At 37.9% G+C, this 24,430-nt stretch overlaps 3 protein-coding genes across 3 annotated transcripts; 2 read left to right on the forward strand and 1 right to left on the reverse strand.

Annotated features, from left to right (window-relative positions):
- Nucleotides 1–4,355: 4,355 nt before the first annotated feature.
- On the forward strand, nt 4,356–7,178 carry LOC134663863 (Krueppel homolog 1-like). Its single transcript, XM_063520385.1, has 2 exons — nt 4,356–4,484; nt 5,283–7,178. The coding sequence occupies exons 1-2, from the start codon at nt 4,478–4,480 to the stop codon at nt 6,332–6,334; spliced, it is 1,059 nt and encodes a 352-aa protein (XP_063376455.1). The 5' UTR covers nt 4,356–4,477; the 3' UTR covers nt 6,335–7,178.
- A 5,083-nt stretch (nt 7,179–12,261) lies between these two features.
- LOC134663864 (small nuclear ribonucleoprotein-associated protein B) lies at nt 12,262–13,357 on the forward strand. Its single transcript, XM_063520386.1, has 2 exons — nt 12,262–12,409; nt 12,580–13,357. Exons 1-2 carry the CDS (start codon nt 12,407–12,409, stop codon nt 13,138–13,140), a joined length of 564 nt encoding a protein of 187 aa, XP_063376456.1. The 5' UTR covers nt 12,262–12,406; the 3' UTR covers nt 13,141–13,357.
- A 3,735-nt stretch (nt 13,358–17,092) lies between these two features.
- On the reverse strand, nt 17,093–22,151 carry LOC134663865 (uncharacterized). Its single transcript, XM_063520387.1, has 3 exons — nt 20,774–22,151; nt 19,107–19,837; nt 17,093–18,558 (listed from the first exon to the last, which is right to left on the reverse strand). The coding sequence occupies exons 1-3, from the start codon at nt 21,975–21,977 to the stop codon at nt 18,256–18,258; spliced, it is 2,238 nt and encodes a 745-aa protein (XP_063376457.1). The 5' UTR covers nt 21,978–22,151; the 3' UTR covers nt 17,093–18,255.
- Nucleotides 22,152–24,430: the final 2,279 nt, after the last annotated feature.

Genomic DNA, 24,430 nt, shown 5'->3' on the forward strand with positions numbered 1-24,430 from the left:
GAAATCGGATCGACAACTATCTATGATGTCCTAGTTTTTTTTTTAACTTAGTATTTGTACTTGCTTATAATAATTGCGGCCATTCACTAACTATTCAATAACCTACCGCAATTTTACTCGCCGTCGTTGATGTATATAATAATATCGTTGATATTTTGTAAATGGTATAAAGATTACTATGTATTTGTGTACAAATCTGACTGAAATATTATTTACCTAATTTTATACTTATTTAAATTTAATGTTTTTAGGTAAGTATGTAAGTTCTGTTTGTTGTTAAACGAAATTAGATGTTACTTACTCACACTGGCGTCTTTAATTTAAAACCAATGAAAACGTTTATCTAGATATTCTAGATTACGGCAGTCAACATTTTATTTTTTATATATATATCATCCTCTCATCTGTGGGACAAAATGATGTTAATTTTCACAAATAACATTTTAAATATAGGTTCTCACTAAAATATTTGAAAAAATAGTTTTATAGAAAATGTTTACTAAGCTATATTTAGATGGTTTTTGCATGATTTTGGAGTTAAAAGTTTTTTGGGACTTTCGAAGTGGTGATTATTTCCGAAAATATTGACATTTTTTATAAAAAAAATAGTAGAAAACATAACTGCATACTGCATGTATTGTTCTAGTTATTTATGCCAATTGAGAGGGAGTTTGGAAATCAATGAGGATAGGGATAGGGACCCTAATTTTTTTTTACGGGATGACCCGAATGTTTTGGGCTTGCTCGAGACACCAGTAGCTCATTCCCACGTAGCGGCCCCCTTTTTTAAAATACCTACAGTCAAATTTAAATAACCACGATTATTTAGAAGGGGCGCTAGAGTGCACGTTGATGGGTTCTTGAGTACCTATTCTGTATAATAGGTAGATACTGAATTATACACATTGCGAGTAACATAAAATATATAGTCTGTCAAGCCATTTCCGTCTGTAGAAAAAAGCGGCAAATTTAAAAAATTAAGATAAAGTGCGAAAGCTTGTCGTCCCATGTAATAATCCTTTATTTCAGACAGTAATTTTCATTTTTTTTCTACAGTTCTTGTGTATTTCTTTACCTACCCTGCGTTTGTGCCACTTATTGGCAAAAGGCCTCCTCCAACCTGCTTCTCCATTGATCTCTATCCTTGGCAACTCTCGTCCATGTGCTTTCTGCTGTGGCTTTGATGTCGTCCACCCATCTTCTAAAATGGTCTACCTCTTTTCCTTTTCTTATGGCCTGTGAGCCAGTTCATTATCGATTTCGACCATTTTTCTTTACCTCTAATTGTATGTCCTGACCAATTCTATTTCAACTTTTTTGTTGTTTTTGTGACATCTTTTGTTTTGATGAGCTTCTTTATGGATTCTATTCTTATTTTATCCGATAGTCTTTTCCCCAGCATACTTCTTTCCATGGAGTTTTGGCAAGTTTCTAGCTTTCTAATGTGTGTTTTTGTGAGAGCCCAGGTTTGGCAGCCGTAAGTGAGTATAGGAAGTATGCTGGTATCAAAGAGTTTCCGCTTGATAGTTACATTGATATCTTTGTTTTTCATTATTTCCTTTAGGCTCCAATATGTCTTCACGGGCTATAATAATATATAGGTACGTAGTTTAGCAAGGATTGTTTAACAGTGGAGTATAAACATAGAATCATAACCCTAAAGAGAGGGAGCATAGGTATATAATTTTAAAATCGAACCACTAAGCTAACTCTGCGATCTATGCATGGTATACGCAATTACAAAGTGTAGCAATGTTGTTATTATTAAGATCAAATGTCCATGAAAATGTAACATTTATAATGATACTGCGTCATTTTGTTTTACTTGCCAAGTTAGGTTAGACAGTTACAGTAAGTAAATATATTTTTTACCGAGCAATGTTGTTTACCATACAATACAATTTTCCGCTACTTAGATATGGAGATAAGTGATACAATGAACTTCAACACAGATCCTAAACCTTGAATTTTTTTACATACCTAATCTAATCTTCAAATGTTGTATACCTCAATTTTATTACATAGATTTATTTTAATATTCAAGTTTTAAAGCGCTTCACACACTCCACTTAATTCAGTAACTGACGACAGGGACGCAGCTATACGTTAGACACGGAAGAGATATCTACATTTCACTTCTACGTATTGCTGCGTCCCTGTCGTCAGTTACTTACTTGGTCACATTTGGCAAACCCCTCCCCCTCTGGTGTGACGTCACATTTTTTGAATGAAATCGGCAAATCGAATTAAGTAGGTTGTATTGTAAATATTTTTGTAAATAGAAATATTAGTATTTTTACAACCCAAAACTGATTAGGAAAGAAAATTAAACGAATAAAAATAATAGGGATGTTTCCTCTACTTAAAATAAATGATTTTACAACGTGCACGAACAAAAGCACCAGTTAATTATTAGAAAAAAATAGACATCAGTTATTATTAAGCACAATTTATATTTAATAAGTTGGATTGAAATATAAAAAAGTACGTGAGTTGACCGTGACGTCACTATATTTTTTGTTTTCATATAAAATCCATATTAGCAAATCGTTTTGACAATTCTAAAAAAGAAGCTGATTTGACTAGTAGGAAAGTAGTCTATTATCGTTCCAAAAATTTGTTACATAACTGTACAGCGAATTAAATAATTTAAAGTGACGTCACAAAGTTTGTGACTCACCCCTCCCTCCCTCATGATGTAATTGATGGATGACCCCTTGGTAAAGTTTTTTACTACACTACTTTGTACTTTTGTACTATTGACCCCTCCCCTTTCCTTGTCACACCCTGGTCACATTTGGCTGTCCCCTCCTTCTGGTATAACGTCACAGATTTGGTAATATCTTTCAATATGCTTTTATTACCTAATTTAAGAAAACAATATTTGACAAAAACAATGTTAACAAACAAAAATATATCCATAAAAACGATTATTATTGCAAAAACTAGTTATTTAACTGTTAATGGCGAATAAAAAATTAAAACCATCTTCGGTTACAGATGTAGTTATAGTGACGTTACAAAGTTTGTGACTCCCCCTTCCCCCTGTCACAACATGTCACATTTTCTTGTTCCCTCCCTCCCCTTAAACGTGTGTCGTAATTAATGGATGACCCCATGATGGCCCCTATTAAGCGTGTTCAGTGTTTTACTTTATAATCAATTGTCACCCTACTTATTAAAAGACACGTCAGATTGTTTAGTGTTTACCCTTTTTCTAATGCTAAAAAAACGTAGTCGTAGCATAGTGACAAATTATGAGTAGGACTCGATGACATTTTAATTTCAATGCTTATATTTTGTTGTAAATATGTAGTTCGTTAACTTTGTGATATTTTGAATTCAACCCATTTATTACTGAACTTCCTTATGAGATTTACTATCTACCTATCATAGATGACGTTATATTGCCCTAGACAGATAAAATAGAATGTGGACGGACGACGGAAGAAGCGCGCGCGGGAGGAGGCAGGTCGGGAAACCACGCACGCGCACTGACGAGAGAGTTCACACGCGCGGCGAAACCGCGGTGCGCCTCCACGAGTAAGACCACGGCGCCCGCGCCCCGCGCCTCATACCTCCCGCTCTACTCGTGCCGCTCAACCTTCAACGAATCGAATGCGCGCCGCTTTTGTCGTATTTGAACCAACATCTGATACCTACTAAAACGCCACAGGCTATATTTATAAAATAACAACAATTAATTCAATAAATTTTATGGAACAATCTAATACAAATCGACCTGGCCCTACAGTAAGCAGTGGCTCAGGGATCATACTGGGATCATCTAGTAAGATGACGATGTATATAATATAGATATGTATTAATATTATATACTTAAATACACAAACTTAGGAACAAATGCTCGCGCTCATCACACAAGTTCGGGATTAGAACCCAGGACCTTTGTATATATGTATGTATGTAAGTGGTATATAAAAACTTAGCTGGAGTAGGGTGGGTCATATCACTATATTTTAATAATTATTCATAAACTACGAAACAATCGAAACCTAATTATGTTTTTTTTGTTTATTTGTACCTTGCTGGCTTGTTGTTGCTTTGTATAAAATGTATTCCTAGTAAAAGTCAAATAAAATAGTTCACTAAGAACTAAACTAATAATAGTAAATTAGTACAAATATGCCGCAGAGGCAGAGCCAGTAAAGTGATAACAGACTGCCAATTTATTCGCTTAATACCTTATACTGTGACATTAGATACGCACACACTAGGTAACATTTACACACACATAAGCAGCCCCGACCTATAAGCACACTTAATGTTAGAGGAGAGCAAGAGAATCACTTGATGCGCTGGCCTGTTCGTGGCTTTCCTTGCGCTTGCCTTTGGCTCGCATTCGGCCGTGGACCGCCGATCGCGCAGCGCTTGTGTTACTCAGCTCTTGTGTCGTGCGCAACCTACATCAACATTGACGCCATTGAACCACATTGCAGAAAGATCAACATCAACAGAAATGATAGGTAAGCCTACAGCTATCGTATCTCGCTATTTCTGGTTTTGATTATTGGGCTCTTAATTTATTTATTTTATTACTTACTAAAAGCATTGTTATTTTTTAATTTGCATCTATGGGGTTTACTATAAAAATGCCGTAAACATTTTCTGGTAATTATAATTTTAGCTTTTAAATTACAATATTAAATTAAATTATATGTATGTAGATGATGATTAACTTAACTTTCTAAAACTCAAAATAATTATTTATTTTATACTAACCAATATAAACTTTATTTAAAATAAGTGTTAAATAGCCTTTATAAAAAAATTGTTATTAGGTAGGTAAATTATGTATCAATAATTATTATTTATGTATATTAATTTATTAAATTTTTTTTGGTCGAATTTAGAAGTAGGTACTTTCAAAAACCCCCAAATATAAAAAAAAACCTAACGAACTTGAGTCATTTATTCATGTTGCGGTGGGGTAGGGCACGCGGCGCGAGCGGGGCGACGCGGGGTCGCCGGCCCAGGCACGTGGAGACGCAACCGCGGTTTCGATGCGACGAAACCGCGGTGCGGGCCTCCACGTGCTATCAGAGGACATTCACTCCGTTATTTCTCTGCGCCCCGCGGCCCGCTCGTTCCCCTTACTGGTCCTACTGTGTGCATCGTGCATCCTGATCGGTGCATGCCACACGTAACACAGTACGGTTTGTGAACGCTTGTGGTCTCGATACGTCCTGTCTATTGCGCGTTTTCTAACTTATTCGTCATGGAATATTGTTCAACGACTCAGCTGCAAATTTATCGTTCTACAGGTGAGGAAGAACGCTTACACCAATGCGGGGAATGCGGACTGATGCTTTCCACGCGAAGCGCGCTAACTGCTCACGCGCGTTCGCACCGGGCAGCTGCTGATGCACATCGTTGCGACGTTTGCCAGAAAACTTTCGCCGTGCCAGCACGTCTACAACGCCATTATCGGACACACACCGGCGAGCGGCCTTTCGAATGCGAATACTGCCACAAGATGTTCAGTGTTAAGGAAAACTTGCAAGTACATCGACGTATTCATACAAAGGAGCGACCTTACCGATGCGGCGTTTGCGGTGCGGCTTTTGAACATTCCGGAAAACTTCACCGCCACGCTCGTATTCACACTGGTGAGAGACCCCACGCGTGTCCGCATTGCCACAAGACTTTTATACAATCTGGACAACTTGTTATACATTTACGAACGCACACCGGCGAAAAACCATATCGTTGCCCTGCCCCTGGCTGCGGGAAGGGATTCACTTGCTCAAAACAATTAAAAGTGCATTCTCGTACGCATACTGGAGAGCGTCCATACACTTGTGACATTTGCCTGCGTGATTTTGGATACAATCACGTCTTAAAACTTCATCGTTTCCAGCATTATGGAGAAAGGTGTTACCGTTGTACGGTTTGTGATGGAACCTTTAACACCAAAAAGCAAATGGAAGCTCACATTTACAAGGAACATGGAGCGGAAACGCCTAGAGCTTCGTCACAACAGTCTCCTCCGCCACTAGCGGTTAATGGAAACATGATGTGTGACATAGTTGAAGCTGCGCTACAGCAGTTACCACCCACACCACCGAGCTCCCCTCCTTCACCTCAGTGTCCAGTGGTGCCTGTTCCTGGGCCAACAATGCCAGCCTCCCCAGTCATGCCAACATCCTCTCCTACGCCACCTTCTCCACCTCCATCTGGTTTACACTGTTCGCTTCCTCATTCTTCTCTTCCCCCTCGAAAGCGAAAGCTCATTCTTCAACCTGAGGAAACGACCCCAGTGGTTCGTCACACATCAGTAATCCAATTTGCCCCTGCAGCTGGTGATGTTTCGTAGCATCTTAATGATAATGTGCTATACTAATGGTAATGAACATTTGAAAACGTTTTTTAGCTATAAGTTATTAACTGTAAGGCTGTATTAGAATCTGCGTAAAACTAGTGCTATTGTGGAGCAAGTTGTTAAATGTTATTAATATGATAAAGAAAAGGTGATTTTATCATTTACTATGTATGATCTCTGATTATAAAAATGTGGATAAGACACATTTTCAAAATCATCTCAATGTAAATGTGCTTTATATCATGATATTTATGATAATAGTACAGATAAAGCAGCAGGCATTCTAATTACCCTAAAAAACTTTATTGAAGGATATGACGAGTGATTTGTAGTTTACCTCTTCTATCTTGTATCAACCTAAATTTAGTATGCTTTTCAATCTAGCCTTAAGCTGCATCTTGTTACGATGGCCAACTATACTTTGGAATGCTGTAGTGTGCGTGTGTCTCGCTTTTATGCTTAGAGTAATTGTGAACGTAGTAATGAATTAAGACGGGTTTTCCCAATATTCATCTATTTTATCTTAAATTTATTTGTTAAATTTGAGTAAAAGTGCCTTGTACTATATTTTAGGAGAATTTGATAATTCGTTGATTGATTTGTGGCATTTTGGTCTTTTTGTATGACTTGCAGCTGGAATAAATTCGTAACACCTTATAGGCATATATAATATGTTTAGTAAATTACTGGTAAATATGTTTTTGTTTCAAATTGTTGTGACAATTTAATATATTGCATTTATACCCGTCATAAAAATTATATGTATATGTACCTACTCTATTTTTAAGATTTTGTATTTATCTACTACGTGTTATTATATTACATGATTAGTATGCAATTGTTTTTTTTTTTTTTATTTATTTGGAGAACCAACAGCTATGACAATACCATAGAAATTATAATGGATACAGAAAGCCAATTAAAGGAACTCACAGGTAGTAACATAATACTAAACTAACAGGTACTACTTATACTAAGTTTACGCACTATCGCAAGCACATATGTGAACAAAGCCAACACAAATCATATCTAATAAAGATAAATTGAAAGTTACAAAGATACTAATTAACAAGTAACAAAATGAGGACTATTAAAGTAAAAATATTAATAATACATTTGTAGGTATTTAAGAAGGCGACAACACGCTCACTCAATAGACTCGAAATATCTCTGCACTAAATTACGTCTCACGTTAGGGATTCTACAGTTGAATATATCAATATCAAATTCTTTAGACAACTCGTTAAGGTTACGACTGGCGCGCGTTAAAAAACTATTCTGTCTGTATTTGGAAGATGCATTTTTGATTGCTAATATTATTCACATCTTGGCTTCGCGTCTAATTTTGATTTTGTTGCATACATAACGCCTTAAATGTCTCCAATTAAAAAAAAAAACAGTCTCAATCGGGCGGAAAGCAACGTTACATTGTTTATACCTTTATCCACAGAGGTAAAAATAAGTTCAAGGTCATCATTTAATGTATGTAACGAGGAGAGGATAAATTAATGTTAATCCATGAACGGCACAGCTAAACGATAGAATTCATAAAATATTAACTATAGGAATGTAGCGAGGTTGACTGCGACACTTTTCCAATTCAAATCTGACTGACGGTTCCACTCAGGATGTCATCTCATTTCGAGCTGTCCTCAGAATCAGCCAGGAACCAATCCATTAAAGAAGCTGTTCGGGTCATTCAAATAAAAGTTACTGTATCGCAGTCAAACACACTCAAGCATAGACTATTTCAATACTTGACATTCCATCAAACGCAGCCGTCATACATTCATTATAGACGGTCTGCGACGGCCATTCTGACCTTTCGCACGTCCTCGTGGGAAGAGTACTATGCAAGCCTAAACTCCACAGGAACAACAAGTCCACTCGGCTATCCTGACCACAATCAAAAGTGCAAACAGACTTTACATACGTTTGCTCGATCAAGTTCATTCGAATTTTATTTACGAATATAAGAATTTCAAAGCCGAAACAAGTTCAAGTGCAAGTTCGCAATAACCTTATTTGCTTAGGGCTTTATTATCAGCAAAAATGGAACAGGTTGTTCAACTAGTATTCTGTCTGCATCATTGGCTAAACCACCAATGAGAAACCACGACATATTGCATAACCCGCAATCTGCATCATTGGCTAAACCACCAATGAAAAACCACGACATATTGCGTAACGCGCAATCTGCTTCATTGGCTAAACCACCAATGAAAAACCACGACATATTGCGTAACCCGCAATCTGCATCATTGGCTAAACCACCAATAAAATAACCACGACATATAGCGTAACCCGCAATCTGCATCATTGGCTAAACCACCGATAAAATAACCACAACATATTGCGTAACCCGCAATCTGCATCACTGGCTAAACCACCAATGAAAAACCACGACATATTGCGTAACCCGCAATCTCCATCATTGGCTAAACCACCAATAAAATAACCACGACATATTGCGTAACCCGCAATCTGCATCATTGGCTAAACCACCAATAAAATAACCACAACATATTGCGTAACCCGCAATCTGCATCACTGGCTAAACCACCAATGAAAAACCACGACATATTGCGTAACCCGCAATCTGCATCACTGGCTAAACCACAACGAGGAGCAGATAAATTAATGTTAATCCATGAACGGCACAGCTAAACGATAGAATTCATAAAATATTAATTATAGGAATGTACACAAAGTACACACACACAAAATACACAAAGGCACTTATTTAACGGGGCATCTAAGTTACTGATTGTCAGGCAAATCACATTTTAACTTTTGTCCCTATTCACTCCAGCCATCCTTATTCACCCCGGTTGACGGTACCTAATCATATCATAATTCATAATTAGTAGGTATGTACTTACTTGTCACTACTACGAAATCTAATCTATGCACCAAAACAAAGAAATGGTATTGCGCTGTTCCTTAACATCTTTTTCATTAATCGTAACAATGTTGTGTTAATTTATCATAAAATTAAAATAAGGCATATTAATATTTTAAACAACTAGCCTCGACTGAATGACTCTCCAAAAGTGCTGAAAGTAGTGAATTTCGCACGAATTTCTAGGTTTATTTTGGTTACATTTGGCAAACAGGTAAGCTAAGTTTTAATGAAGTAGAACATAATTTAGGGCATAATGGCTTGGCCACACATGCTGTACTCTATGCTGTACTCCATACGCATCACGACTTTGTGTACCTATCTGATGTGTCGTAGGGCGGGCGTATATGAAACGCCTTCTTGTACATCCAAGTGATCCAGGTATAAATCAAAGCTTTGTTTTCGATCGAACACTTGTAATATAAGAGGAAAAACTGCACGCGAGCCTTCGAAAATTTGAATAAACGGTAAAATACACAAGATAACCTCAAATATATTAAGTGACTATCTTTGTATCAAATCAGCCTTTTTTTCACCAACTGTAGCATTTCTCCTTCGAAGCTCGGTTTGTAGTTCCCGTACAGTCATAAATGAATACATTTTTCTTGATAAATCGCAAGTATTTGTTAAAAAATTTGCAACCATACGCTTGTCACAAACCGTAAACAGTGACAGATTACAGAGGCGACATCTGTCCTAACCTTTCAGTGTAAGTACCTCTTCATTAAGTAAGTTTTAATGTTTTAGAAAAAATAAATAATTATAACCCAAAACTGATTAAGAAAGAAAATTAAACGAATAAAAAGTGATTATCGTTCCAAAAATTTGTTATTTAATTGTCCAGCGAACTAAATAAGTTAAAGTGACGTCACAAAGTTTGTGACAACATGTCACATTTTCTTGACCCCCTCCCTCCCCTTAAACGTCTGACGTATTTAATTGACGATCCCTATTCCCCTATTACGCTTGTTCAGTGTTTTACTTTAAAATCATTTGCCACCCTACTTATTAAGACATGTCAGATTTTGTAATCCTAAAAAACGTAGTCGTAGCATAAGGGGTCATCCATTAATTACGTCACACGAATTTCTAGGTTTTTTGACCCCTCCCCCCTCCTTGTCACACTTGGTCACATTTGGCAAACCCCTCCCCCCTAGTGTGACGTCACATTTTTTCTACGAAATCGCCAAATCGAATTAAGTAAGTACCTAAGTATTATTAATATTTTATCAAAATATTTTTGACGATATAAATATTAGTAATTTTATAACCCAAAACTGCTTAGGAAAGAAAATTAAACGAATAAAATCGATTATCGTTTTACAAACTTGTTATTTAAATGTACAGCGAATAAAATCATTTAAATAAATTTTCGGTTACTGATGAAGTTAAAGTGACGTCACAAAGTTTGTGTCTCCCCCCTCCCCCATGTCACAACATGTCACATTTTCTTGACCCCCTCCCTCCCCCTAAACGTGTGATGTAATTAATGGATGACCCCTAAGTGACAAATTATGAATAGGACTCGATGACATTTTAATTTCAATGGTTATACCTATTTATTGTAAATATGTAAAGCCTGACAACAGTTTATTTAACCCTGAGATAGTGTCGCTGCAAACAGCTTACGTATGGCAATAATGTGCGTACGTCATGTATAGTCGGGGTAATGGGCATTGGCTTCATGTTGATACTCGTATAATGTCAAAACATTGCTTACAGAGAATTCGGTTCTTTCAATTTACCTATTCGTTAAAATCTGATTCTAAATATTCAATATTTATATATTCTTCGTTTTCTGACTCTGACAAAGTCTCATTTTCATCAGATGTAGTGTCGCTTTCAGGACCACCAACCTCGATTATAAAACGTTCAGTCTCCAATTCGATTATATAGGACCTTTATTCCTATAATCGTCTTCAATTTTTAACATGGTCACAGCAATTGCTAAATTTATTTGAGTTACTTCCTATACGATAATAATTTATTAAAAATTTAAATCATTAATGATATAGACTGAATTCAAAATAATTAACATAACTTAACTAAATTCTAAACAATAAAGTAAATTTTATGCCTTATGGCCTTATGGCACATTTATCGAAGTCGTTTATTTGAATTCTCTTTTTGTGTGGGGCTTTGTTTTGTACAGGAGGCAAGACCGTCTCATTATTTTTAGAAATATTTTTACCATCGATCTACATAAACCTTAAATGAAATATTAAAGTTTAAACCATACAACTCACCAGTTCAATACAACCGCACTATAAAATGTCAATACCGGTCATGTCAACAAACAATGTTTTAATTGTTTATTGGAATGCTATGTAATCCTTCGTCTTTTTTAAGCTGTAAGTATTTGATTGCATTCACTACAGTTTTTTTCGCATCTTTGGAAATGTTTTTTTGGAATTTTTGTAATAAAACCATTTATATTTGAATATATTCGTAGATATTTTCTATTTGTTTACATCGGTGACATTCGATGACATCCAACGTTCGTTGTCAAAGAGTACTTGTTGCCAGTAAAAGAAATTAGTACCATTGAAAATCCGCAAAATGGCGAGGGTCAAATAAACTGTTGTCAAGCTATAGTTAGTCTGTGCTATAAGTGTCTTTTAATATTGTCGGTAAAAACACAATATTCCATACGCTGTAATGCACATGCGGCAAGCAATTGCAGACAAATTGTCATGTCTATAAAGCCCTTGAGGTTTAAGCATATGAATTGGTAGAAATTGATAAACATTGTATAGCAACACTTTCATTATCATTATAAAGCGTAATCCAGACGGAAAAATGAAATTGGCGACTATCTCCAATTTTAGATTTATGGTGATATTAGAGCCATCTTAATTGAAAAAATGCTTCAGAACGAAAATACTGGCTTCTAAAATTGGTGTTCTTGTGTCCGCACTTCATTTTATCGATAATATCGGCGAGCCAAATTGGCGTTTGCGTCCGCACATAGTGATTCGATCGGGCAATTTAATCAGATTGTATTTCATTTATTATTTATCTCTGGTAACATATTTCGGCGTCCGTCAGTACGCACCGCCGCCATATTTGTTTGTAGGAAACTGTCACTTTTTGCCGCTTAGAGCTGGCTTGTTGTGTTTTCAACTCCTGAAATCGAAATATTGTGAAATAATCAGTTATCAAAAATGGTGTGTAATATTGTTATACATTTATAAGTGTTGTACAGTTGAATTTCATATAGTTATTTTGAACTATTATTTTATGATGACGAATTTGTTCGCCGGTTCTCCCGGTTTAATTTGTTATTACAAAGACTATTCTGTCTTATTAATAATCATGCATAATTTGATGTTTTCAGACTATCGGAAAGAATAATAAGATGCAGCAGCATATCAACTATAGAGTTCGAGTAATACTTCAAGACTCTCGAACATTTATTGGAACATTCAAGGCCTTTGACAAACATATGAATCTTATATTAGGAGACTGCGAAGAATTTAGAAAAATCAAGTCCAAAACCAAAGCCGCTGACAGAGAGGAGAAGAGGACTTTAGGATTCGTTTTACTTCGTGGTGAAAATATTGTTTCCCTGACAATCGAAGGGCCACCTCCTCCTGAAGAAGGCTTACCTCGCGTTCCCCTGCCTGGCGCTATGGGTGGCCCTGGCGGTGGCCGTGCGGCTGGTCGTGGCGCAGGCCCTGGTGGCGCTCCGCCAGGACTCCAGGGACCAGCGCGTGGAGTCGGGGGCCCCTCCCATCAACATATGGCTCCAGGAGGCCGTGGACAGTTGTCAGCACCTCCTCAGATGCGTGGTGGCCCCATGATGGGAGGTCCTCCTCCAGGCATGATGGGGGCTCCCCCTGGCATGGGTCGTGGAGGTCCAGGAGGCAGAGGCCCTCCAATGAGAGGCAGATATTAGTGAGTGCAGTGATTTGTGATTGATTACTAGCTTTATGCTAGACTATAAGTATACTATGTCAATAAACATTAGAGTGGGTGTTCATAATCACTCTTTTTTCCCATTTAGTGTTCCATAAAATAGTGTCTCATTATTCATGAGACTACAAAATTGGCTACAAAAATTGATGTAATGAGTAACCAACATTTTAATCTAAGTAATAAATAATTAAATCTTATTTCTTTTTCATTAATCATAATCTAGTGGTGTTGATCATGTTCAAAAAGTATTGTTTATGTTAAATTATACATTTTGCCTTAGTATTTGAGGATCAAGGATTCATATACCACTTTCAGAGAGTAAAATCCCTTTAAATATAATCACTACACCTTACAAAACTAAGTCCACCACCGCATCTGCCTGTTTGTGTTCTTAAGTTCACAATAAACTCAAAAACTACTGAATGGATTTGGATACTGTTGAGGAAGTTTTAGGTGTATAATTTGTTATCCTGTAAAACCAGGGTGGGTCCCTAGTTATACACGGTGTAACATGAGGAAACTGAATAATTTTAACCACGCATTTCTGAGGTCAAAAGAGGGAAAAATTGTAATATGAGTTTAGGTCAATGTCAAATGAAATTTTTTTTGTTTTGTTTGTTTAATTTTTTGAATGTATTTGTACATAAATAATAAATGTTATTGGTAAAGTAGTCACTTAAAATTGAATTTTACATTTTTTTTCGTAAAACCTACTTTTTGCAAAGTTTTAATTGTCACTTTTTGACATCTATCAATAAGGATATTTAGACTACGTCCCACAGCAGCAACATCACCATCAAAAAGGCCTTTTGAACAATAAAAACTTGCATTTTTTTTAATTAATATTATCTCTGAAACTAGGCGAATTTCAAAAAAGTTTATACGACATTTTTGTCTCTAAATATGATCAGGAATACGCTGTTAAAATTATTCGGTTTCCTCATGTTACACCTTGTATTATAATGCAGCAGAGTGGTGTTAACGGAACTGGTATCAGATCATTTCAACTGAAATGGTAAATTAAGGTTATTATTAACGTAATTAACGCTAAATGAAATGTAAATAGGTACAGAAATTTAAAATTTATAACGCTAAATCAGGGTTGAAATTATTTATACCAATTCACGTGTTGAAATTGTTAACAAACAGCACTCTGCTGCACCAAAAATGCTGGAAAATGTATGATGAGTTTAACCCTTTTACACTGGAGGCACAGAAATATCAATGTGACTTGAATGTACATGTTTGTGATTGACAGCATATCTTGGAACTAGACTAAAGAAAATAACCTATCCCCTCTCCACATAAAAGGAATTGTGTTTTAACCTTTTGGCCGCCGGACCTAGTCCGCAAAGACGCTCACTCACACGCCAGAGTAAATTTTAAGTAAACAACTAATAAAAAGTTTAGGGATTTCAAATTGTGATATCGATATTTACAATTTATGGTAAAAATCTTCTCAATTTGGCTTTGTTCTTAACCAACTTTAATTTATTTCGAGAATGCCAAAAATTAACATATTTTTTACACACGACAATGTTAAAAATAAAGGTCTTTTAAAAACAACCACTAAACAATATCGATTTATGACGTAATATCACCGCACTAGGCTCTACGAGAAGTCTTGTATACATGACAACGGCGCGCATGGACTGCCCGCAGTGCAGACCGACAAGGACCGTTTCCGCGCGGATTAAGTAATAATAGTCTCTAGGTCAACGGCGTAAGCACTTGTCGGTACGTAAACTTTATAAGCGTTAGGTTAGAGCCGCGCATCGTGTGTCGATAATATAAATGTACCGGAACTGCATTGGGGAAAATGACACGTGGGTTGAATTGTCAATGAGTGAAGAACAATAATATTGGAAAAGGGTGGGGATCAGAAATGTTCGGGAATGCATGTTTCACATTCGACATGTTCCTTAGAAGAGTTTGTCAGTTCCCGTATTACACCCCTACCATAATAATTTTTCGTCAATTTCAAATACATAACATTCTCATAGTTAGGCGACACTGACTAGTCCGAGCGTCCGCCTGTAGGTACCATTCTTGTGCGAAGCGGTCACTGCAGGGTATCACTCCCCACTACACTATCATCTCAAAATGAATCATTTGTTCTGCAAATAGACCACAAGGACAGATTTACTTATCTGACTCTACTATGGACAGCTGAACAAGTTCCCTGAACTCCATCTATAGTTATGCCTGTCTCTCTCTCGTTTAACGTATTCTAGTTACTAGTTATCACCAATTGGCATTTAACAGGTGTTCAAATGCTTAAATAAAACCAGATTGGCCACTTGATGTTTATTTTGAATATTCTCTAGAGATGCGCCGGATATTCGGTTACTATCCGGTATCCGGCCTATCAGGCCAGTATTTTAATATCCGGCCGGATACCGGATAGTGCCCTATTATCCGGCCGGATACCGGACAGTACCATTGCTTGATTTCGGAGTAAAAAAATTGGATTTAAGAAACAGTCATGGTCATAATCGTACTTGTTTATTATTTTAAAACAATTTAGAGATTCCACTGACTTGCACGCGCACTCATTTCGAACCTAGAAATGTGTCCGCGCGAACGTTCACTTAGAAACAGGTTAAAACTGCAGAATGCGCACCTGAAAAACCGAAATGTAGGTGCAGCTCCGCTGTCCTAATATTCGGCGACCGGATACCGGATATTCGGCCGATGGTCCGGTATCCGGCCAAACAACTATCCGTTGCATCTCTAATATTCTCATATCGAGTTAACATTCCCATCCCTAGCTGTCTTGTATACAAGACAACGGCGACGAGGAACATGAAAAACGTTGAAAACTGGAGCAATTTTTTTGATTGCCTTATTATAAAAGAATGGATTTATTTATCTGCTTTGAAGGCAATTATTTTAAAAATGAAAGACCTAAAACATTAACACGAGTGTAAAAAATGCTACAATTGATGTTTTTTCACATTTACCGAGCGGTTGAATTTGTGTCTTGTATACAAGACAGCGGCGCCAGTGTATCGTTCTATCGTTGTCTTGTATACATGCCAACGGCGGTCAAAGGGTTAAGTTTGAAAATTAGGTGAACACAAAAGTTCACAAAATATAATCCAGCACAGCTCCATCTATCTCAGCAGTTACACCTGAGAAAGGAGGGTATAATTTTTTCATTAATTTCAACTTTAACTGTTAGAGCGCTGGTGGCCTAGCGGTGAGAGCGTGCGACTTGCAATCTGGAGGTCGCGAGTTCAGACCCCGGCTCGTACCAATGAGTTTTTCGGAACTTATGTACGAAATATCATTTGATATTTACCAGTCGCTTTTCGGTGAAGGAAAACATCGTGAGGAAACCGGACTAATCCCAATAAGGCCTAGTTCCCCCCTTTGGGTTGGAAGGTCAGATGGCAGTCGCTTTCGTAAAAACTAGTGCCTACGTCAAATCATGGGATTAGTTGTCAAGCGGACCCCAGGCACTCATGAGCCGTGGCGAAATGCCGGGATAACGCGAGGAAGAAGAAGAAGAGGTCAATAAGTTTGTTAGATTAAACAGTATTCTACCAGCCAAGTTTTATCAAAATTGCTTCAGTGCTTTAGCCAAAAATGATAGAATATGCTGAAGTTTGCACATAAAGGAAAAAGTAAAAAACTACCTATGTCTCTTTGTACAATCATCAGCAATAGTGTGACACGTTCTTATTTGGAGCGCAATAAGAGCGCGTCATATATTTTTGCGGCCCTAGTTGTGTAAGATACTATTGCTGATGACTGTACAAGTTGGGTAACTAGGTGTTACTTTGTAATTAAAAAGAGACGGCAATAGGAATTAGAAGAAAAATGATTGATTGAAGACCATCTTTTCTCTCCTCAACTCCTACATGCAATCTCCAGTTTCGTTTTAAGCTGCTTTGCTTACTTGCTTAGGAGTTAGTAAAACAACACAATAACAATCATACATTATTATTTGTAAGGTGGACGACTGCAGTTTGTACCTTTTACATTATGGAATAAAAAAATAAAAAGATTCCTGACTGAGATCATTTGAATATAAATCAACTGTAGTCTGGCTTACCATCGTGTTATTAGTGTGTCTAGTACGACTAAACAAAAGCCGGAAAATCCAGGCCTTGACGGGAAACCTGGCGGCCGTAGCGTACACTGTGTTCACAGCCCCTCTTAATATAAGACAGCAAAATTTAGACACTGCCTACTACATCAACCGACCCACCAACCCGAAAGCAGGAACCTCAATATTTTGCAAGAGGGGGCTAACACAAAATCCCACTTAGTTTTTTTATTACATTTTTACGTTTTAATCAAGGGCAAATGCCATTAAAAAATTCACGCGGAAACTAGACTAGGTAACAGTCAGCAATACTATTAGCTTAGCACCTTTGCATACAAATCGGAATTCTATGCATTACCTTTAATATACCGCTGACTGTACATTGGCGGGGGCAGATTCCACCCAAAACCTCAAAAGTTTAAAGTAGAAAAATCACGAAAGCATGCCTGTTTTTCATTTACATATTTACCTACAGTACAAATGGTGCTATTTTCTCCCGGCGGCAAAAAGCACTTTACATGCTTAAGAAGTCGAAAATTTAAAGGGCCATCCACTTGTAATAGTTATTAATGCGATACAAGGAAATTCGAAACGAGTAATTAAATTAAAATAGTTGCAAATCACTTGTTCGAACGTGTATCGTACGTTTAGATACATATGGCCCTTTAAACTTTTGACATACGCACGGAAAGTGCTGTTTCCCGCACTATAAATAACATTTTCAGTTGCATATCGTTACCTGGCATACCATAACATAACTGCAGTAGTATAAGACCGAGCGTTAGCGAAGGTCTCCGTTTCAGCTTGGACAAAAATGCTTTTGTAAGCTGATGGTCCACTGTAGACTTCGCGATACTAAGCTTCATAAGCTTAAAAAAGATGTAGCCTACATCTCACAGAGCCACTAGTATAAAATAGTTAATGATAAATCCGAGGAATAGGACAAGCAAAATATTACAGGCATACCTGCAGGCTTTACGCCCCCTCTTATCACACTTTCTTTCTAATAACACGACGGTTGGTCAAACTATATACTTAAATCTAATGGCAATCGCGACAAGAAGGATGGCACTTCTTCCGTTTGACGCGACACTGGCAGCCGCCGCTGGTGTCGCCGCGGCCGCGCGGGCCCCAGCGCCGGCCGCGCGTCGCCCAGCAGATCTCCGTCCTGCAGGCCGTACACTTGATCCAGTCGCACCCCAATTGCTTTGTTATAATAACACTGCATTCTGGGCACTGCATCGCTTCTCCGCGCGACAACAAGTTATCGAGGTATGTTTTGGTCTTTTCGTCAGACTTTTGCTTGGCGCGATACTCTTCGCAAGTTTCATTCTCGTGAATCGCCTGTAAAAAAATGGAAAACTACTTTGCTGTGGTGTATGTAGTTCAGTTCTATATTTAGGTACAGTGGAGTTCAAAAGTGCATGGATAGATGTCGACCGTAATGCCTTAATATTACGGTTGAAACATGTCCATGCACTTTCGAACGCCACTGTACATATAGAGTAAATCTTTCAATTACTAACCACTAATTTTGTATAAGTATGTTGAATAATACAGATCTAAATTGATTACCTACAGAAGGTACGTACCTAGAGTTTCAGATTTGAAACTCGGGATAAGATTGAGAGTGATAGAATTATGACATTATGAGCTCATACATTTAAAATTTCTTTGGTTCATGGATGGCATTATCTATTGGTTAGAGTTAGATCAAGAAAAGTCCACAGCAATTTTGATAGCCCACGCAGTGCGAATGTTATTTCTACGTCATAATTTCATAGAAGTTTGAGATTTAAAATAACACTTGCAGTGGGCTATCAATATCGCAGCAGACTTTTCTTGGTCTAATTCTAACAGTATGTACGAAAAATTTAAAAGGTTTAAAATACCTGACAGGTAACGCAGTTTATAACATCGCAAACAGGGCAGAGAAACCTTTTAACATCTGGGTCACACATCGCCCACCCCTGGCAGTCGGCGGTTCGACAATGGAACGCGTTTCGAGCGCCGCTCTCCGCGGCAGCCAGGCCTTTCGCCAGCCATCGCTCATATTCCTCCGGGGATACGAGCGCGCGGATTTCCCGCTGCTCCAGAAACCCAGGGCAGCCCATGGCGGGGCATGAAACTGATGGCTCCTCGGAGTGCTTCACGACGTCTGAGAGGCACTCTTTGCAAAACGCGTGAACGCATTCTCTAAGAACTGCCCCTTGACCAGGTTGATAATTGTCCATACACACTCCACACTCTATCTCTTCAGTATTTAAAACCAGCGCGTGCTGCTCTAAAAGGACTAACTCGGCATACACGTCGCTTGCCCCATTTCCCACATTTGCTTGGATTACATTCTGATTTATGTCTTCGACATACTTGTCAGTTGCCTTAATTTCCTCGTTAATTTGGTTTAAGTCTTGATTTGCCTCTGTATCTATATATATCGTGTTATTTCGAGCTATTGACGACGATTCTAGACGCGAAACTGCGGGCATCACATCTTCCCCGTTTGATTGGTCCACGTTATGGTTTTTGTCTTCACTCATAATCTCTATATATATGGTACCTGCCATAGTATTTATAGCTGCCGAGGACGAACTCGCGAGCAAATCCGTGTGGCCAATTGTTCCTAGAAAGACAAACATAAAACATAAAAATACCATCAAGCTTTACGTAAAGCTGAGTATGGTTTCCTATACAAAGTATTGGCAGTATAGCTTAAAGAGAAATCATAATCCAAAAGGCTATGACAAAAAAATAACATATTGTGTTCAGATAGGTACTGTCACGACACGGGACTATTATGCCACTTATTCTTCTAAACTGAAAATTATATAGCGTAAGTAATATTGAACAACCAATTTAGCTAGGACCCTAAATGGCGCAACAATCGCGGAGCGTGATGTACCTAACTAATGAGTCTTTATTTGACCTTACGACAGGCTAAGACTGAATATTGTGATGTAGAAGGTAGACTCGTGGTCAAGTTTAGCTACCTTTTTAGGGTTCCGTACGTAAAGGGTAAAACGGGACTCTATTACTAAGACTTCGTTGTCCGTCCGTCCGTCCGTCTGTCACCAGGCTGTATCTCACGAACCGTGATAGCTAGACAGTTGAAATTTTCACAGATTATGTATTTCTGTTGCCGCTATAACAACAAATACTATATAAAAACGGAATAAAATAAAGGTTTAAGTGGGGCTCCCATACAACAAACGTGATTTTTGACCGAAGTTAAGCAACGTCGGGCGGGGTCAGTACTTGAATGGGTGACGGTTTTTTTTTTTTGCATTATGGTATGTACGGAACCCTTCGTGCGCGAGTCCGACTCGCACTTGCTCGGTTTTTTTGATAACGACATAATATAGCGGTATATACGTACGAGTTCACAAAATGTATACCTACCTAAATTTTTTCAACTTATTGCAATGGATTATGGTAACTTTAACACCCTTTATAAAAAAGTATTGCAGTGAACCCTTTTACAGAAACTCTTGATTAGGTACACAAAGTTTATCACAAATGAGTTTAAAACGAAATGATAAAATCAAATAAAATGACTCACGTGGCTGACGTAAGGTTCCCGTGGTAGGTTGTGGGCCACAGCACACACAGTCGTGTTTACTGGAATCCACGTGGCTCTGTGCACTGGCCGAGCTACCGTGTCCCGGCTCCGAAAGGGCAGTGGCACTCGCCTTAGGGCACTCAATGGCGTTGTGACCTCCCTCCCCGCAGCGATAACAAATCTCAGGCATCACATCCATTGGCGTACTGGACGTTGCCGTAGCCGTCTTTGGTTTGGTGCTCTTACGCTTCCTGGCCGGCCGTTCAATAGTACTTTTAATTAGTTTAAGTTTAAGTACATTTTCATCCGAATTTGGTTGTAATTCATAACAGATCTCGGGCGCAATGTCCACAGGCTTACTTGACGTAGCAGTAGCCTTCTTAGGTTTCGTACTATTGCGTTTTCTAGCAGGGCGTTCAATAGGAACTCTTTTAACTCGTTTTTCCGGTGTCAGGTCATTATTTTCAACGGGATTTGGTTGTAGTTTATGTTTCAAATAAGAAAACTCTGACAACTCCTGGACAAGTTTTTCGTGTGTCATTATATCCTTCATATGAGCCATCCTTTGAACTCTACTGTCGAATCGGGATATGTGAGCTAGCACAAAAGAAACTGCGATTTGTTCTGGTGTTAAATCCTTCCATTTTGTTAGAAATGAGTTCACTATCCGGCTGGCGTAAGCTGCGTAGGATTCTTCTTCCTTAGGGCGGCTGTTGTTGATACTTATTATTGTTGCCGCGCATGTATTCTCGGAGCCGTAACACGCGAGAAAATTAAATTTAAATTCGTCCCAGGTCATGCCCTCATATGTCACCTGGGATAGCCAGGATGATGCGCTGCCCTTCAATGATTTGCTCAGTGCCATGATGAGGCTGGGGCCTCGAAGCGGGTATTGACCGAGGCGAATGTCAACCACTTTGCACCATGCCACCGCGTCTGCTCCCTCTTCTTCGGGATTAAATTCAGGCAATGTGGTGGACAATACAGACGTTGGTTCTCTGCTAACATTAGCATTAATCATATGAATTAATTCCACCATCTGGGCGTTTTGAGTTTGCATCAATAATTGCCATTGTTCATTTGATCTATTAATCGCATCGTCCGAAGCCCTAGGGTATCCCGCTGCTGAAGTCGAGTCTTTAACTTTGGCGTTGTGCGCTCGTGGCGGTTCTTCGGCCTTATCACCGATTGTGTCTGGTGCCATAATTCTACCTAGACTGTAATAAAATGAAACCTGTTTTCAAACGACTTTATGATCTATATTTTTTACATTTTAAGTATTAAATTAATTCAAGCCAATTAGGTGAGTACCTATTCTTAAACAAATTAAAACTAGAAAATAAAATAGTGATTTCGTAACATCGATTTTCTCGTGTTTATGCCGACACTCACTTTCCTAACTCGAGGGCTGAACGGCGAATGGGTTAAAAAACGCGATGTACCCCTTGCGCTGAGTGATGGCCCCTACCTACTTGAAGGAAATGTAATAAATACATATATATGACTTTAAACACTATTTTTTGCCAGAATAAATTACGAAGGTGTTTGCCAAACCTGAAGCCTCCACGTAATTAATGGACGCCCCCTTCTTAGTTGACTACGCAACTCTAAAAAAGCGGCCAAGTGCGAGTCGGACTCGCCCATGAAGGGTTCCGTAACAGCAAGTAACATAATAAAATTGCGGTTTACGGTTTTAGACGTATTAAAAAAAAACTACTTACCAAATCTTGTTCAAACCAATTTTCGGTGGAAGTTTGCATGGTAATGTACATCATATATTTTTTTTAGTTTTATCATACTCTTATTTTAGAAGTTACAGGGGGGGGGACACACATTTTACCACTTTGGAAGTGTCTCTCGCGCAAACTATTCAGTTTAGAAGAAAATGATATTAGAAACCTCAATATCATTTTTGAAGACCTATCCATAGATACCCCACACGTATGGGTTTGATGAAAAAAAAATTTTGGAGTTTCAGTTCTATGTATGGGGAACCCTAAAAATTTATTGTTTTTTTTCTATTTTTGTATGAAAATCTTAATGCGGTTCACAGAATACATCTACTTACCAAGTTTCAACAGTATAGTGCTTATAGTTTCGGAACAAAGTGGCTGTGACATACGGACGGACAGACAGACAGACAGACAGACATGACGAATCTATAAGGGTTCCGTTTTTTGCCATTTGGCTACGGAACCCTAAAAACCCCTAATCAAAGAATATAATACTCACTAGGAGAAGAACGGTAACTCCATACAAAAAAATGTCCCCAACAGTTTATACGTTTATACTACTGGCGCCCTCAATGTGTACCAATGGAACTAAAGTTGACAACCGGTTTAGCCTGGCGGGTATTGGTATTATAGGTATATAGTAATTATGTTGATAAACATATTTGTTATCTTCATATCACGAAATATATGAAAGATGCAAATATTACCCCTTGTTTGTGGTATTATCTATTGATTTAAATAAAAGGCATATTTATGTTTATAACATTGTATTATGTTTTACATATAGAAATATACACTGAAAATTAAACCCTGACAACTTAATAAAAATAGACATTAATAAAGCGCATTCACAAAGTTTTCAGTATTATACAAATAACATTAGGCATGCCTACCTATTACACTTTACACACAGATACACTACACTTTACACATAGCATTTTACACAGATTTCTAACTTGTATTCATTCATACATTTCTTCACGGTTAATTAATACGCTTTCCAGATGCGTTAGGACTCGGTTCCTTCTGAACCCACTAAAGCTGTATAAATTTCACTCTGGCTGCTTCAACAGCCGTTGCTCCGCATTTAGCACATTTTCTATGTGCATTGCTGTAATCTATGTAGGTACAGACTTACAGTCTTAAGTGGTTGTACCGCTACGTTGTATTTATTATTTAAAGATTTAATAAATAAAATTTTCGTTATGAACTTTAACCACAGCAGTTGGACAGAGTCATTGACAAATATATTTTTTTATTATGGTGGGTAGACGTACCTACCCTCCATATATTTTATGAATATTGATAAAGACAGTTGGAAGCAAATATTCATTATAAAACTTAATCGCGTGTAATTAAGTTTTAAGCGTTTTAAGTCCCGTTTTATGATTAATTATGTATAAAATTCGTGATAATTTAAATCAGAGTTGGGAGCAATGTTGCTGTAGAAAAATGTTTTTATTTTTATTACTCGCAATTTTTTCTCGGAGGCCAACGCACACATAGAAGCTTCAGGCGCACACATGCGCAATTATTTGGGGACATAACTTTCTTAGGAAGTGAACAGGCCTTGCCCCTAATGCCCCAATCGCACGAGAGCTTCTTCAACGCGCGTTAAAAAAGCGCTTGAATCTGTCTGCACTCTAAATTCGCCAAGGCAAACCAAGGCTTAAAGTAGAAAATCCAACAACGCTTGATAAAAAGCGCCACCATTGTCATGTGAATAAATACATATATATCCATTTGTGTCATTAAAACGCTTTTTTAACGAGCGTTGATAAAGCTTCAGTGCGAATGGGGGCTTAGAATTAACTGTCATAGGGCCAAAGAGTAGTATAATAATATATAGGACCATAGGACCCATCGCGAGAGGTATTTATAAATCATATTCTTAGCGACCCTTCTTCTCCCTGTTATTAACTCT

The sequence above is a fragment of the Cydia fagiglandana genome, chromosome 4, assembly GCF_963556715.1.
Source record: "Cydia fagiglandana chromosome 4, ilCydFagi1.1, whole genome shotgun sequence".
NCBI lineage: Eukaryota > Metazoa > Arthropoda > Insecta > Lepidoptera > Tortricidae > Cydia > Cydia fagiglandana.

Bases quoted from the DNA above. Each gene is read 5' to 3' on its own strand.
- LOC134663865 (XM_063520387.1), bottom strand. From the start codon at position 21,977: ATGGCACCAGACACAATCGGTGATAAGGCCGAAGAACCGCCACGAGCG. The intron at 19,838-20,773 runs GTGAGTCATTTT...TTGTCTTTCTAG, and splicing joins GGGAACCTTACGTCAGCCAC to GAACAATTGGCCACACGGAT. The intron at 18,559-19,106 runs GTATTTTAAACC...ATTTTTTTACAG, and splicing joins TAAACTGCGTTACCTGTCAG to GCGATTCACGAGAATGAAAC.